General features: G+C 34.0%; 1 protein-coding gene across 4 annotated transcripts in view; it reads left to right on the top strand.

The window, feature by feature from the left end:
* MCTP1 (multiple C2 and transmembrane domain containing 1) overlaps positions 1 to 16,999 on the top strand; it is a 334,728-nt gene that overhangs the window by 101,036 nt on the left and 216,693 nt on the right. For 2 of the 4 annotated variants that reach the window (XM_021712485.1, XM_008059178.2), the window contains exon 5: positions 2,307 to 2,345. The exons of 1 other annotated variant lie outside the window; for it this stretch is intronic. In XM_021712485.1, the coding sequence (XP_021568160.1) occupies positions 2,307 to 2,345 (39 nt within the window). Of the gene's footprint in view, positions 1 to 2,306; positions 2,346 to 10,863; positions 10,924 to 16,500; positions 16,579 to 16,999 lie in introns of all 4 variants that reach the window. One more of the 4 variants, XM_021712415.1, reaches the window with a different exon arrangement.

The raw sequence follows: 16,999 nt of genomic DNA, 5'->3' as shown, positions 1-16,999 counted from the left end.
CAGCCTCGACCCGCTGGGCTCCGGCGATCATTCCGCCTCAGCCTTCCGAGTAGCCGGAATTACAGGCATGTACTACCACGCCCGGCTGATTTTTTGATTTATTGTAGAGATGAGGTCTCGCTGCCCAGGCGGGTCTCGAACCCGCGGGCTCAGGCCATCCACTCACCTCAGCCGCATGACGTTTCTTATAGGTTGGAATTTTATATTATAAGATTCTTAGGTGCTAGATGATGATGATAAATATCCATGAGATATTTTACTTTTTTATTCATTTATCTTAATTGTTCTCACTTAATTTAACTAAAAATATTGGCTCTAGGAATTACCTTTCTTTGGCCATTGAAACTCTGCTTTCTGAGAAAGTTGAGCAAATATTATCTCACACTTAAAAACTTGGTACAGTTTTTGTGAATATAGCATACCACTATTAGGTTTCCAATTGCCTTTTGGTGATAATGGAGGAAGTGGTTTGTAGTGGTGGCGATGGTGCTGACAGTGATGATGGTGATAATGATACTGATAATAATGACTCATTAAACATCAACAACAAACACTTATTACATGTCCACTGTATGCTCATCTCCACAAACCAATGCTGGAATTTGTTGCCTCAAAATGAATCGGACATTAGTACTTCAAAAACATAAAATATTTCTATAGTAGAATTTGATAACAATACTTTGCAGTTTCTTGGCTCTATTTGAGAAAAAAGGGTCGAAGAAATTACTGTAACCTTAGGAAATCTATTCCTTTTCCATTTTTTGGTCAACATTTTAAAAATTGTTTTACTTTAGATTCAGGAGCTATACGTGCATATTTGTTACATGGACAAATTGTGTAGTGGTGGGAATTTGGTCAATAATGAACACAGAGTGCATATAGAGAAAATATATCCTAGGAGACCACTACCTATAGAAAACAAAATATTACCGGGTGTGGTGGCTCAAGCAATGTAATCCTAGCACTTTGGGAGGCCAAGGTAGGAGGACTGCATGAGCCCACAGGTTCGGGAACAGCCTGGGCAACTTGGCAAGACCTCATCTCTACAACAAATCAAAAAATTAGCCGGGCATGATGGCATGTGCCTGTAGTTCCAGCTACTTGGAAGACTGAGGTGGAAGGATCGCCTGTGTCCAGCAGGTTGAAGCTGGGGTGACTGTGAATATGCCACTGCACTCCAGCCTGAGTGATGAAGTGAGACTCCAACTCAAAAAAAAAAAAAAAAAGGAGAGAATGAATCATTATCTTTGACAATTTTATGATTTTCTTATTTTCTACCCTCCTCTATAGAATTCCATTCTTGTGGCTTTGGTCAAAGATTGCCTTAGTCTTCTATTAAAATCTTTTCTTTTAGTATTTTTGTAATCCATGAGTGATTCCTAAAGCGGTTCTTCTTTATAGTGGATTCTCCTGAAGGAGATACAGTTTTTAGAGACACCAGTGCACTTTCTTGATAGACAAATATAGGAGGCATTTCCTATATTCATTATTCTCTACTTCATCTACCTTAAAGGTAATGGTACTGCTAAGAAAGAGTAAAGAGGCTAATAAGGAAGGCTAATACTTCTGTGTTCACTGAGAATTTTTTTTAAAGGGAAGAGAGGAAATTAAAAAACTTTAGGCTTTTATGGCTTATTTCATGCAAGAGACCCATGATCTTGGACACACTTACAAATATCCAGACCTTAATTAAAACTTTTGGCTATGAATATCTCTTACTATGACATAAGCTAGTTTAAAAGAATATACTTTGTCTAAATAATTAACAGAGAAATACACTAATAACCATTACAATATGCAGCATTTTTTAAAAACTGAAAGCATTTGTAGATCCTGACGTAGTTAAAGATTAACTGGAAGCAGAGTCAATTTTAAGATGCCATCAAAGCAAAAGACTCTGAATGTATTTGAAGAGAAAAAAAAAAGATTGTATTATCTTTGGTCACAGAAACATATGTATCCTCAACCTTCACCACCAAAAGGAGCAATTGTAAATCATGAGACTCAATATGTTTTTCTTCAGTCAATAATTAAGGTATCACAATGTTTCATTTTTTAAAAAATTACTGTCCCATTTCTTTGTGAAAAGGAATAAGACAAGTGAACTCTCACCAGAAAGGCTGTTTGAATGTTAAAGTTGCTTCTCTAGTTTTGTGTGTGTGTGAAAAACAACTTTAGTCTTGTATAGTTGTTGCTGGAAACTACTTGCTTTTAAAAGGCTAATAAATGTTTCCTCTAGAAAACAGCTGGCTGCCCTATTCTGACTTGAGTGGAAAGATAATGAAAATGCTTTATTTCATTTACAGACAATGCTAATGAGGAAGAGTTGGAAAAGATCAAGTAAGGTAATTCTTAGCATGTGATCTTTCAGCTTTTCTTGTTGAGAAGAACTATCATCTGCTTCCCCCAATCTCTCTAATCTCTCTTTAAATTGTAACACAAGATTTCATCACTATTCCATTGTTATTTTTTTCCCATAAACTTTAAGCAAACCATGTGGTGCTTTTTAAATAAACAGAAATCAACCTGATCAATGTCATCCAAATCATCCCTTTGCACTTCTCCGGTCACTTTTCAACATCATTCTCAACATCTGGTCTTGACTCTATGTGCAAACAGGGTCTAGAAAATTGCTTTGCTCCAGGAATAAAATGATGAGGCTAGGGCAGGGACAACTCCAGCTGGAAGAAAGATTCACACAATTTATTGGTTTTGGTCTTGGAAAATTGAGTATGAGCTTTTCTAATCTCAAAAATTCTTATATTGCTAGATCTTTGAAGGGTACAATAAGAACAATTTTCCCTCGTTGCCTCTTCTCACCTCAAGAAATAAATGAATCTTGGGAGTGAGAGAAGTTTCTGATTCTTGTAACTTACTAAGCCCTGACTATTTTATAGTTCATAAGATATATAAACTATAAACTAAGCTTTTTATTTGTTCAGTGGTGGTGTCACCCTTGGACACAGATAAATATCAAGATGAAACTAAACTTTTATGATTAGGCCTTGAAACAAATAAAACGGATTTTATTTGTAAAAATCTTGTTTGTTCAAATTTCTACTTAAAAGTCAGTATTCCTTTTTAAAAATGACTAATTTTTTTAGACCCTGGAACATGACAATCTTTTTTCTTTCGTTCTGACTGAATCATGCTATTACTTGTTATTCTTTAATTTTGTCATTTTTATTATTGTGAATTCTTAATATGTAAAAAATTATTTATGGTAATGACTTAATCTGTTTGAACAAGTGTCTCTGACTATATCGTTTCTTACTAATTCTTATAGCATTAATGACCAAAAAAATTTGACTCACAAAAAGTCAGGGCCCCATTAAAAATCACCTTTATTTTTGTAATAATGTGAAAAACATTTATTAAGGAAGGTTGCTGAATATTTCTGACTTAGTGTTCACTGTTTTTTTACTAATCAAAATAAAATTTTAAGAAGTTTTAAAGTATTTCCACTGTTCATATTTGTAGTACTCTTTTTTTTGTAATTGTACTTTACAATTAGTGTTATATTAAAAGTGCATGTATTTTTAAACGCATATAATTTGACTTTCTTCATTGTGTCTATATGATGATATATCTGTGTAAAAAACCATAGCAATCTATTAATATGTAGCAATATTCTCTCTTCCAGATGTATTTAACATATAATGCTAGAACAGGATGTTACATGGCATTTAGTGTTAATTAGTGGAAATAATACATTTCATTGTAGAATAAAAGGAAAAATAAAAATATTCTTCTTTAAAAATACATTTACTTATATTTACATTTAATTTTAATGATAAATTAAGTAAAAATATATCCATGTATTTTCCTCAGTCTATAAAAATTAAAAAATAAATAATAAACATCTATTATCCACTATTTTTATATCTAAACTTCTTGGAGTTTACATTTATTATTTTTTATTTTTTATGTTTTTTATTTTTTGAGTTGGAGTCTCACTCTGTCGCCCAGACTGGAGTGCAGTGGCCGCTGCCGGCCACCGCAGCCTCCACCTGCCAGGCTCTGGTGATCCTTCCACCTCAGCCTTCCGAGTAGCCGGAATTACAGGCATGCGCTACCACGCCCGGCTAATTTTTTGATTTATTGTAGAGGTGAGGTCTCGCTGCCCAGGCGGGTCTCGAACCCGTGGGCTCAGGCAATCCACTCACCTCAGCCTCCCAAAGGCGCGGGATTACAGGCTGAGCCACCGAGCCTTTAATAGGTTATTGTTAATAACCTATTTGAACATTTAAACTGGTACATTTTTCAAGCTTCCACTAAAGATACAGGATTCCTCTAACTCAGCACTCATTTGAGTACATGGCAGATTATATTTAGCACATGTGTTAATATAGCTTTTGGGTTTTAGCCTAAGGGATTTTCAATTTTAAAAAAGTTAATGGGAATATTGAATGCCAAGTGAAGTAAAATCGATTCCCTCATTTGATTTTTTTCTATGAGAACATACTGAACACCTGCTAATTCATTCAGATTTTCACTGTGCCCTGAAAAATTTGCCATATTCATCCATATTAGTGTTACAAGAGCTCAGTGATAAATTTACAATCTAAGGAAAGTTTGAAATTTCAATTACTACCTAACCCACCATCCTTCATACACATTGCTAAGTTGATGCTGCTCCCTGAATCCTTTCCTCCAGTAAACTGTGCTTCCTAGAAAACTAAGAGATAAGCAACTATGCTATGTAGTTTTCTAAGTTTTGCTATGTTCTTGTTTTCTAATTGTTTCTATCTTCTTCTTAGAGATTTTTGTCTGAGTAAGGGTTTTTTCCTCTTTCATCTTCGGAAAGAGGGTGTAAGTTTATTTGCATTATATTGACATATGGGGATTTCAATATGCTATAACTATGCTCAAAGTCAAAAGTAATTTTTCATATAAACACAGACCATTTTCTTCTTTAGAATCTTGATTTACAGAATGAGGTTCCCTGCATTGTTGTGGTAGGGTTTGGTCACACAGCCTGTCTTTGAGCACCAATGGTGAATATAAAATCTAAGAATTATAAACTTTATAGCAAACACTTAAAAGATAGCAGACAATGTTGGGTTGGTAGAAATTCTCTCCAGTGTGGAGTTTTTCTTGCTTTATTTGGTTTCCTTCAGAAGTCATATTACTACAGAGGAAGAAAGCTTCAATTGACTTTGTTATGTTTTTAATATGCCTCTCCTATATACAAGGTCAATTAGCTCATGGAATTTTCCATTACTTAAACATCTGCTCATCAATTTCATCATCTTGACGTTCTGTGATGAGATTTCTTTCCATATTATTGTTTCCATACCTCTACCAATAATAGGTTCTTTCTTTTTGTTGTTTTTTTATTCTTCTTTTTGGTCTTTTTAAATAATAGATTCTTTCAATGGAAATTTTGCTACTTATGGTGCTCACAGAATATGGGGTTGTATTTACTATTGCAATCACGAGAAGAGTGACCAGCTTGAGGACAGGGAAATTGTAATTACTGTTCAGGACCAACTTATATATTATTTAGAGTAAATGATTATCACCTGATAACATATAGAGGAAAAAATGTACCTCAACTTGTCTCTGAAAAGCAAGAATGTATAAAATATATGCTATATTTAATGGTATGTAAGCTAGTAAATAGTGATAAATTCCACAGTTTTGCCTCTCCTAGGGATGGTACCGTCCTTTGAAACATCATTCTGGCTTTCCACAAGTACACTTTCCATTATGCTCATTTTAAATTCTGCCCCACACTCAGCTGTTATAGAAGAATGTTATTTGAAGAAGAAAGAGACCAAGGTCTCCCTAAACTTGGGCAGCAGAAGAATTATCCAGGTCAAAGAGTTATACTTAATGTGACAAAATGTGTTTTGGCAGAGAAATGGTAATGGTTTGAGTTCTTGCAATATTTTATTCTTTAGAAGAAGCTCATCACTGATAATTTATTCTAAGGCTAAATTATTCATCAAGAAAGTTTCTTGAGTTCAAAAGAGGAGATTTATGAGTATTTTGTGAGTAAATTTTATGGGATCAAATCAAAAATTGAATATAATATTGACTCTATCACACAATAAGCAGCTATGGTTTTACACTCCACTTTGTGTATGTCTATGTTTTAACTTAGAATAATTAGTTTATTACTGGGTAAGCGTGAGATAATTATAAACTGTGTGCTTCAATAAATTACTTCAATTATATGAGGAATGCTATTGTGATAATATAAAAATATACATGTTGCAATTCATATCTTCAACAATAACAGTTTAGAATTGCTTTCTTTAAGGAACGTTCATCCTTTTAATAATATAATATAGACAACTATGATGAGATCTCATTATATCTTCTGTTACTTGATGGCTTGTATCTTTTTTTAGTAATACATCTTTTTAATAAAGATTTTATCATAATCATGGCATAATTTTAATGAGCTATAAAACACTGTATTCATTGGTTGAATGAAGCAATTTTTAATAAGACTTTTGTCAAGAATATCATTAATTTAAACTAGAGAACACTTTCAACTCTGTAAGTCAGCAGGGTGTAGTAGTTAAACCTGACACCTTGGATGACACATTAAAAATGCATCAACGAAAACTTCTAAGTGCTTTAATTTAAGTAACAGGGAAAAACAGATTAACACTTCTCTGAGTAGCGCACATAGTCAGTTAGACACAATGAAAAAAAAAACCATTATTTAACAATTATTAGATCCTTTCGACAAAAACTTTATATCCTGATAATAAATAGGTGATTTTTTGAAAGTTCCAAAAAATGAAAATACTTTTGGTCATAGACTGTCTCAACTCTGAATTATCAAAATGACTTTTCTAGTCATTTTCTAAAAAATAGTTATTTTCTACTTTCTAGTGTCACATTTGTAGTTTTCACGGATGTCTTTGAAAAGAATAAGTTTAATATTTTTGAAGGAAACTTAAAATTATTTTTTAAAGTTTTAAACTTGCTATTGTTTATACTCCAAAATCTGTATTGCTTGGAAATGCTATAGTCAACCTCGTAATCAAGACTTCTGAGATTTCAAAATGTAACCATGAACATATGGTGAACAGCAATGAGCATTTTTATTATTAAGGAACATATTTTGGCTCTAATTAATCAAAATCGTGAAATTTGTAGTAAGTTTATTTAAAGCAGAAATATTATAATGTCAGTGAATATTTGATTATCCCACAAAATACATGGAGCCATAATTAAATTTTATGTTGAGTTATTTTTTTCTTACTGTTTTAACAATATTTTCCTAAAGGCATAAAATATTTTTAATGTTGTGGGTTCTTCTGGAGCAAATCTAGATGAGTTGGCACAAAGTGAAAGGAAAATATGTAATGTCAAGCAGAGGATGGATTCCACAATTCTTGTGTTCCAGATCTATGTTTATTGTGTGATGACTGATTGGCCTTCACATCGCTGGTGTGTGTTACCAAATAAGCCGACCTGTTTCCCAAGGTCCCTGGGCTGATCAAAAGGAAAGAAGTAATGTAACTGAGTTCCAGGATAATAGAACTAAAGGCTGGTTGGCAGATTACATGGTCTTTTAATTCAGCAAGATAAATGGACGGAGGGATGGATGGATGGATGGACAGACGGACAGATGGACGGATAGGTATTAAATTGGATGCAACTGGGGAATTTACTGGTTTTTAAGTGCCCTAAATGTCCACAAGGAAAACATACTTTTGTGAGGCCCCTGCTTCCAAAGCCCTGGTTGACATAATGATTGATAGGCTTAGTTAATATCATGAGTCATCCATTATTGACAGGATGAAAGCATCCAAGAGTCATGGTTTTGATGAACAGTGAATGAAGTCTGACCAGGAAACTTCATACAAATTATATGTGTATTTATTTATTTATTTATTTATTTGAGTTGGAGTCTCACTCTGTCACCCAGACTGGAGTGCAGTGGCCGCTCCTGTCCACTGCAGCCTCGACCTGCTGGGCTCTGTCGATCCTTCCACCTCAGCCTTCCAGGTAACTGGAACTACAGGCGCGCGCTACCATGCCCGGCTAATTTTTTGATTTATTGTAGAGATGAGGTCTTGCCAAGTTGCCCAGGCTGGTCTCAAACCCGCGGGTTCAGACAATCCACTCACCTCAGCCTCCCAAAGCGCGGGATTACAGGCTGAGTCACCGAGCCCAGCTGTGTATTTATTTTTCAATCGCTTAAAGGAAACTGCTGTAATAAAAGCAGGCTTATGTAATCAGGAATGGTAGCTGCCTTGACTCTTACATTTGCATCTCAGGTTTCACAATTTCAAATCTTTTATGAATGTTTCCAGTGTGAAGAATTGCCAAATTATAATAGTAGGTATTAGGTTTAAATCTCTGTACACATTAAGACTAATTTTAAAATATCACTTACAGTGGGCATGGTGGCTAGCACCTATAATCCAACAATTTGGGAAACCAAGACAGGAGGATTGCTTGAGCCCGGAAGTTCGAGACCAACCTGGGCAACATCTCTATAAAAAATACAAAAAAAAATAGCCGGGCATGGTGGCACACACCTGTGTCCCAGCTACTTGGGACTGAAGCAGAAGGATCGCTTGAGACCAGTAGTAGGTGGTCACAGTGAGATATGACTATACCACTGTACTCCAGCCTGAGCAACAGAGAACCTGACTAAAAAAATAAAATAAAATCTCACTTTTAATGAAAGCTTACTAGCTAATCTTATTTTAGCTGATAAAAAGTCTTTAAAGATTTCTATGATTTATTTTACATAGAAGACTGAAAATAGCATTATATTCATTTGTTAGAAAAAAATTAACTGTCCTGTAGTTTTGTTTCCTTGAGAGAAAAAAAAAGTTTTTCTTCTAAATTTTTTTTTAGTTTAAAAGTTGGTTAATTTTTAAATTCGCAGTCAGATTTTTTATCTTTGAGAATAAATTTTTTTAGTATGTGTTAGACTTTTGAAGGCAAAAATAGAAATAGATAAGACATTCCCAATAGATCTTACTACTTTCACAAATTAGAAATCTTGGTAGAAATAGTTCAACAATTCATCATTCAGAATAATTTCAATAATTTTCCTTTATTAATTTGATGTCTTTGTTTTTTTGTCCTATTTCCTTTTGCTGTTGCTTTATAATTTTAATACTTTTTAAATGTTATTCTTCCTCACTTATCAGCCTCTTGTCTTGATGAAGACTGAAGTGTAACTAAATATCTATAATTATGACTTAAGACAAATCTTCTCTGGAATTCATGAATAGTTTATGCTGTTTTTCTTACTCTTCTTAATAAAATCAGCACTTTTGTTTAAGACTCATCATCATAATGCCAGGTGTTCTATTATTGTTGTTGCTGTTATTGTTATTATCATTAGAAATTCTAGTGAAAGGAAGGACTTGTCTGGTCCATTATAAATTTCATACACATGCAGAATATTAAATGGCACAGGGGTCCACAAGAAAATTAAATTGTTTCATTTGGAATAAAGGCCTAAATTTACGTGAGAGTATGAGTTACCAAATGAAATATAAATTTTAGTTGCTGAGTGGCAGAAGTAATTAAACATGGCAAGAAAAGCATAACCTAGGGTTGTCTGTGGATCCAAATGTGGCTAATATATTTGCTTCTTAAAGTTTAACTGGGAAAGCTAAGTCCTAAATATTGATCGTTAAAATTCGCACCCCCAAAATCTTAGTTGCTAACATAAAATTGTTGAATAATCTAAAAAGTTGCAAAACTACTTCCTCTTCACCATAAAGACTGATACTTTCCCATAACTTATTCATAACTGACACCTAGACACAGAATGCAAAATTTTAAAGGAAGCATGCAATTTAGATGTTCTGATTAAAAATAGGTAAATAGTTTTTTCTTTCCTAAAGTTGAACTGGTTTTGTTTTATAAAGTTCTAAGGATCAAGTAATATAATACTCTGAATTCTTTGCTTTGTTTCTCACCCAATAGCCAATTCTCTCAGTATTTATTTCCTTGACAATTAATTTGGAGAAGCTTAAGTTAGCTAAGTTAATTATATTATAGTATAGTTTAGTATTTGTAGTACTATATATAGTTTATATACTATAAAACTATACTATAATATATAGTATTGCCGGGCTCGGTGGCTCAGCCTGTAATCCCGTGCCTTGGAAGGCTGAGGTGAGTGGATTGCCTGAGCCCAAGGGTTCGAGACCCGCCTGGGCAACTTGGTGGGACCTCATCTCTACAATAAATCAAAAAATTAGCCGGTGTGGTAGCGCACACCTGTCATTCCAACTACTTGGGAGGCTGAGGTGGAAGGATCGCCGGAGCCCAGCAGGTGGAGGCTGTGGTGGCCAGGAGTGGCCACTGCACTCCAGTCTGGGTGACAGACTGAGACTCCAACTCAAAAAGAAAAAAAAAATATATATATAGTATTTTTTATAGTATTCTGTATACTATATAGTATACTATATAATCATATATATAAGATCCGACTATATACTATATATAATATATATCTGACTATATATAATATATATACTACATAGTATATATATTTTTGTTAAAAGGAACAGATATTATCTGCTTTATTTCAAAATCTTAAACTATGCTTGAACAGTTCTACTTTCTATAATGAAATATCAGACTCTGAGATATATTAACAAACACTTAGAATAAAAAGGTAAGTGGACTCAAAAAATTACACAAATAATCATCTCTAAATTTTATTACTATGGTGTCAAAGATAAATAGGAAAAAATTGTATTTTATTCAAGAAAAACCTATAGTCTTTAAATATTTCAAATATCTTTGGAATTTTTTTTTTGCTTTTTTGTTTTCTTTGATTTTATTTGTTTTGATTTATAATACTAATTAAATATTCTCAAAAACATCTCAAAATTTAGTTAAATATTTGTTTGTTTTTAGGAACTCTCAGAAAATGAAGTGGTCGGATCTTATTTCTCTGTGAAGTCTTTCTTTTGGAGGGTAAAGTTTAAATTCTTTATATTAATAATCTTGATTTTTGGTCTGGTTAGTAATTTTGAAAGTTAAACGGGAACTGAGAAATTCACTTTTTAAAATAGATTCACAGATAGGTGTATTCATTTGCCTTCTTTATTAACTTCTTTCTAAGTCATCTAGCAATTGACTCTTTTATTTCTTCATTGTAAAAATTAAGAACTTCCTATATTTAACATATTTCTTTGAAATCAGGTCTTAATGAGAAATTCTGAATAGCTAGAAATTCAAGAACCTTCCAGAATGTGATGATGCCATCTAGAAATTTCATTTAGGCTCTTTATTCCTCTCTTGTAAAATAAGAATATTTTCTGCTCCATTTCTGTTTTAGAAAAATGTACTTCTTTTACAGTGATCTGTACTAGATATATACACTAGATAATCAATGATCTTTCTTTGAAAAGGCATCCTATGATTTAAAAAACAGCAACTGTGCTTTTTATTTAAATAAAGAAAATATGAAAATTCCTCATATAATGTGTTTTAAATGCCATTGTGATTTAATTTACTCTTTGATGATTTAAGCATAATGAGCTCTGTCATCCATTTTTTCTCTGCTATAATTCCACATCATTCACAGCATACATTATTGCTAATTTTTACTAACATACTACTTTATCTTTAAGAATGTTCCTCTTCCTTTGAAAATTCACACTTGGTATATGATTATGTAGTCATAGATTTGTGATGAAAATGCTACTCTCTTAGGACTTTGCCAGTTTCCTTTATTGGCTCTCAAACTGCTCATGATTGAGAACTGCCTTTTCCCTTTAGAATTTTAAGAATTGTTGTAGTGTCTCTTAAGCACATTGACAGGTACCAGATTAAGTTACATATTGACCTGTGAGTGAGTATAAACCACATCTATTCAGCCCCACCGGCTCCAACACACACACTTTCTGGTTTTTTTTTTTTTTGGCAGACTTTATTGCTGTGAGCTTATTTTAATAATTATAGCCTTTTAATTTACTTTCAGTGTACTGTATGGCTGCCCTCACTGAAGTTATTCTGTACTTTTCTGAAAGAATAATTGTCTTAGATGTTTATGCATTATTCAGGGACACACAGGATGACTTCTCTTCAATGGTTTCATGACCCTAAATGGAAAATGGCTCTATCCAGAAATGTTTTTACTGTTTTCTTAAGACACACAAATATAGTGAATCCACATGGTTCACTTCTTTGAGAGCAGAATTTGGGGGGGGTGTTTCTGTGTTGAGTTTGTTCTACATGCAGCAAATGTGTGGACTAGTCATTGTGAATGATAATTTGCCTCCAGAAGCAACTCCATAATTAATACTTTTCCAAGGCTTTCTCTGTCAAATGTCTCTCTCGACAGCTTTTCATTTTGCTACTTCCAAATTGGTTTTCTACTTAGCAGTACTTTCCATTTGGTTGTATTCATTCTTAAATATTCTTTAATAACCTTTCTAAATCTCTTGAATTGTCTGATTTGAGAATAACAAATATACAAGTTTTTTTAAAAAGTGATTCTTGTATTGAAGGTATCGTAGTAATGTCTTTTCTGGATATATGACAATGAACAATTGATAAGTGAAGAGTCATAAAGGCAAGACCCTTAGGGGTCATCTGTTTCACCAAGGAGGAAGCTAAGGCTCATAGAATTGATGTCATTGCCCTGAGGTACTTAGGTGGTATGTAAGGGCCAATAATTCTTTGTCTCTCTGAATGCCACAGAATTCAATGTTTTCGTCCTAGGCAACATAGCAAGCTAGTCTCTATAAAAGTTAAAAATTAACCAGCCTTGGTGGTATGTACCTGTAATCCTAGCTACTTGGGAGGCTGAGGTGGGAGGTTCACTTGAGTCTAGGAATTCTAGACTGCAATGAGCTGTGATCATGCCACAGCACTCCAGCTTGGGTGACAGATGAAACCCCAACTCAACAACAACAACAAAAAGAAATATTTTGAAGAACTTAAAGCAAAAGAGTTCCTCTTTGAGGTGATGATGAATAGAAATGCCATGTATAAGGAAAGCTGCTCATTACTCTGTCTCTCTTAACACCCTTTCAAATTCCGCTTGCATTATGTGACCCTCTTCTTCAGCAACTCCATAAGCCACCAATGGATGGATGTGTTTGAGAGCCACAAGGCTACTGTCTTTGGTGAGCCATTCACAAAACCAGGAAATCAGTGACCAAGTCTACTGTGGATGAGTATTATCTCACACAGTCACATTCAAGGTCACTCTGATAAGTGAACCCGTTGCTCCTTACCCAAGCATTATTGTTACCCTGGTAAACTTTTAGAGAAGACGTATATGTAAGGAGGTTATCCATGGACATTTTCTGATATGCAAAAAGTCTAAAGAGCTCATATAAAATCTTGCATGAAGAGTATACATGTGATTTGAAAGAAATTCTTGTCAGGATTTATAAGGACCAATACATGTGTCTAAGAGATAGCAGTTGATTTACACTGAATGCAAAAAACTACATTCTATATCAGCTGGAATGTCAGTGCCTACTTGCTATATCTCAATTTTTATGAGAGCAAAATAATGGGAAAAAAGACTGAAGTATACAATAAAATTCTAATTTTCCAAAAGCATAATTTTGATAATTCATGGAAACACTGTATCTTAAGACAAAAAAACATTAAGCAGTGGATATGGCAGTTACCGTGTTTCTTATGAAAATAATAAAAATTATGTTAAATCAAATCAGATTGCTCTAATTAAGTCAAAGCTATTAAAGACTTTAACTTCACATTAAAGAGTGATACCAGTACAGTACAGCTTAACTTTCTTTCTAGTTATTTCCATTGAGTGGATATCTAGATTCTGATAACAAAATTAATTGAGCACACCATCTTATGAGAACATTGTAGTGAATTAAAGTACATTTTAATATTTTTAAAATGGAAAAGACTGAGACATGCCAAGATACCTCACATAAAAATGAAGAAAAGGATCATTCTGGGCAAAGAAGAGTACATAGAAAAATACAGAACAATCGGAAGTTATGTCCGATCACTGCCTTATGGTCAGGTCAAGCAAAATTGCGGCTGAAGGAAGATTGAAGACTAAGGAGAAGAGTTATTGACTTTGTAAAATAAGAATATGGTCCTGTGATCCTGGGTGAAGTGCTTATAAGCTGAACTGCTCAACCATATATATAGCATACACCCAAGAAAAGTTCAGGAACTATTTTTTCTCTTAGGTATGAAAACAAGACTCAAAAAAAATATGTGCAGCATTTAATTAAAAGTCTTAGAAAAAAAGTCTCTGTAAGTCAAACTCAGGACTATTATTTCTTTCCTAGATTGTTGGTAGAAATGTGTTGATTATTTTAGCAAACAAACAAGATTACAATATAGATGATTTTCAGTAGTATGTATTTTTAACAAACATAGTAAAAGCTGAAGAACCTTTGTCCACAATTACCCCACATATGTAAAATAAAAAACTTTAAAAAGAAAAATAAAGTTAGTGAGGACAGTTAAAAGATCTTAAGTAAACATAAATAATTTCCTGGCACCATAATCGTATCAAAAGAAGCAATAGAAATAAGAAAGAAAATTTAAGGATAGAAAACAGGAGAATTTCGCTAAGGATTATGGTGCCAGTAAATTGTTGTCTAAGAAAAAAGGGATCAAAGTCTTATTATTAGATGAGACACTTCAAACTAGCTGGGACAAAGCAGGCGGGAGAGTTTTCTGTAAAAGCAATCCTGCCTTGAGAGGATGGATGAACGGCAGAACAAATGTGCTTGTTGGGCTTCATCATCCAGGTGCAAGTCACTGGAATAAACTCGGCGGGAAAAGGAAAAGATAGAAGATGCCCGTGCCTGGGATCGAGCTAATTGCACCACACTCTAGTCTTTGCAGCACAAAACAGTCCTTCCAAGTTGTCGTTATCTCTTCTTTGTAGTGTCTCGGGGATCATTTGATTAAATAAAAGCACATGCACCACTGTGCTGAAAATAGAGGAAAGAACTGACTCTACACATGGCTTATTGTAAACACGCAAGCAATGTCTTTCACTCCATTTCTAGTGTCTGGGTCTCATTTGGAAGGATTAGGTTGTACATAGATAATAAAATCCAGGATAACAAAAGCCAGGGATTATTTCTACGTATCAGGGAGAGGATTGGTATAACTGTGTTCCCTTAGTCACATGTTAAGTCTAAATAGATTTTTTGATTTTGATCTATGTTTAAATCAGGATCCAGAATAATAGGATATGCTCTATTATCAGTGATCCCATTTTTCAAGGAATGGAATTCAACTTTATTAACTAGGATTGGAGTATAGAAGGGTACTCAGTGTATATGCTAGATTCTACAATTTCATCACGAATGTTTACTAATAAACTTTAGACTATAATTTATTATAGGATATAGTTACCTGTCATATGCTTTACTGAATGACATGTCGGGTTATTAATGCCTGCCTATTTTTATTTCCTCTAAGCCCCTGATTAGCCTTTCTCAATAATCTATAGCCAAAGAAAAGGCAGAGCATTTGGAAATATCCTGTACCAATTAATTCTTTGTGTATACCATGGACTTCTTTGGCTCTGCCACAAAAAAGAGAGATGGGGAGAAAATCATGGATTAGGTATCAGTAACTCCAGATTTAAATCTCAGCCTCGCCAGTCTCTAGCCATTTGGCTTGGAGTGAGGTATTTATCTCTTCTTTGTCTCAATTTCTTTACCTTAAAAATGACATGTCTGTTGTAAAAAAAACATTGGAGTCTGTAAACTCTGGCACATAATATCTGCTTAGTGAATGTTTTCTTCATTCTGTGTGATCTAACATCTTTCAGACTGTTCTAAGCTAATCCTCCCTGTTGATGTTATTAAAACGGATGACTCTCATAATGCTATCATTCAAAAACTTTCTCTAGCTGCTGTAGAAGACCATTAACACAGACTTGCAGCTCCACCACGATAATTTGCCTCTAGGATTTCTTGTTCATATATATATTTCTTAATCCATCTCTTGCTGCTCTTGATCTTAGTAGGGAAGGGATATTTGGGTTGCTTTTTTTAGTAGCAAAGAGAAATGTCATGTGGGACAAAATGTCCCTGTTAGTTTAGAGATACATCTTTAATCATGGCAAAAGATTTGTATGTGGGATGCAAGGTTACTATGATCATAGTTATTGCCTGTCCATGTAATATCTATTCTTCTAGAGCCGTATCACTTTTTTGACATTTTGAAGAAGCAGACTTAGAAAAATTATTCTTTCCATGATTTCTCTTGCTGTGTTTTATTTCTCGGATACACCTATTAACAAAAACCTGAAACCACTTACACAAGGCTCTATCACAAAATCATCTCTGGGCTCTATTTTCTTGATCATGAAGTTTCATTCTACTAAAGAAAACAGTGGTTGGAAACTAAAGAGTTGCTTTGGCATTTCTCTTCATCATGGTAGGAGTCATTTTCTGACAGTGACTTGAGAGGCAAATACTGGTTTTCTCCAACAATGTCTTTTGAAGACAATGCTGATCAAAATGAGGGGTTGAGATGGCGCAAAGCTTTTCTGTCCAGCTCTGACCGTTCATTTCCATCCAGACATGCAGCAGGCCAGCTCTTCCTGTCCTGGGCTTCTGCAGAGCAGAGCTTCAGAGTCTTTATTGCCAAAATGCACAAGTAAGTTCAACATTTGGTTCATTTTATTTTTTCTGGGCTTGCATGAGCTGTGAACTTGGAGGGCCAACTTACTGTACTGAAAACCCATTCCCTATCCTAACCTATTCTGTATACATGATAATAAAATGCAATCTTAAATTCTTTTTCAAGGACTAATATACATAAACTAATATTCTCTCTAAATTGTCAACTTATTAGTTCTAAGATCTTATTAAAGACACATATATGGTCTAATTGCTTCAGACTTTGAAATTTGTGTTCTTACCTGGTATCTTGATATTCTGTATTAATTCTGAACTTGGATGAATATTCCTCTGATGTGTGAGAAATACATGGGGTACATGTTGATGTTGAAACACAGACGCAACTCTACTCCATGAGAACTGAATCACATCTAAGAAGATGAGGTCCAGCAATTTCA

This window comes from Carlito syrichta, unplaced genomic scaffold, assembly GCF_000164805.1.
Source record: "Carlito syrichta isolate Samal-C Ts95f unplaced genomic scaffold, Tarsius_syrichta-2.0.1 Scaffold16673, whole genome shotgun sequence".
In the NCBI taxonomy this organism is placed as follows: Eukaryota; Metazoa; Chordata; class Mammalia; order Primates; family Tarsiidae; genus Carlito; species Carlito syrichta.
This window is presented reverse-complemented; position numbering and strand designations above follow the sequence as displayed.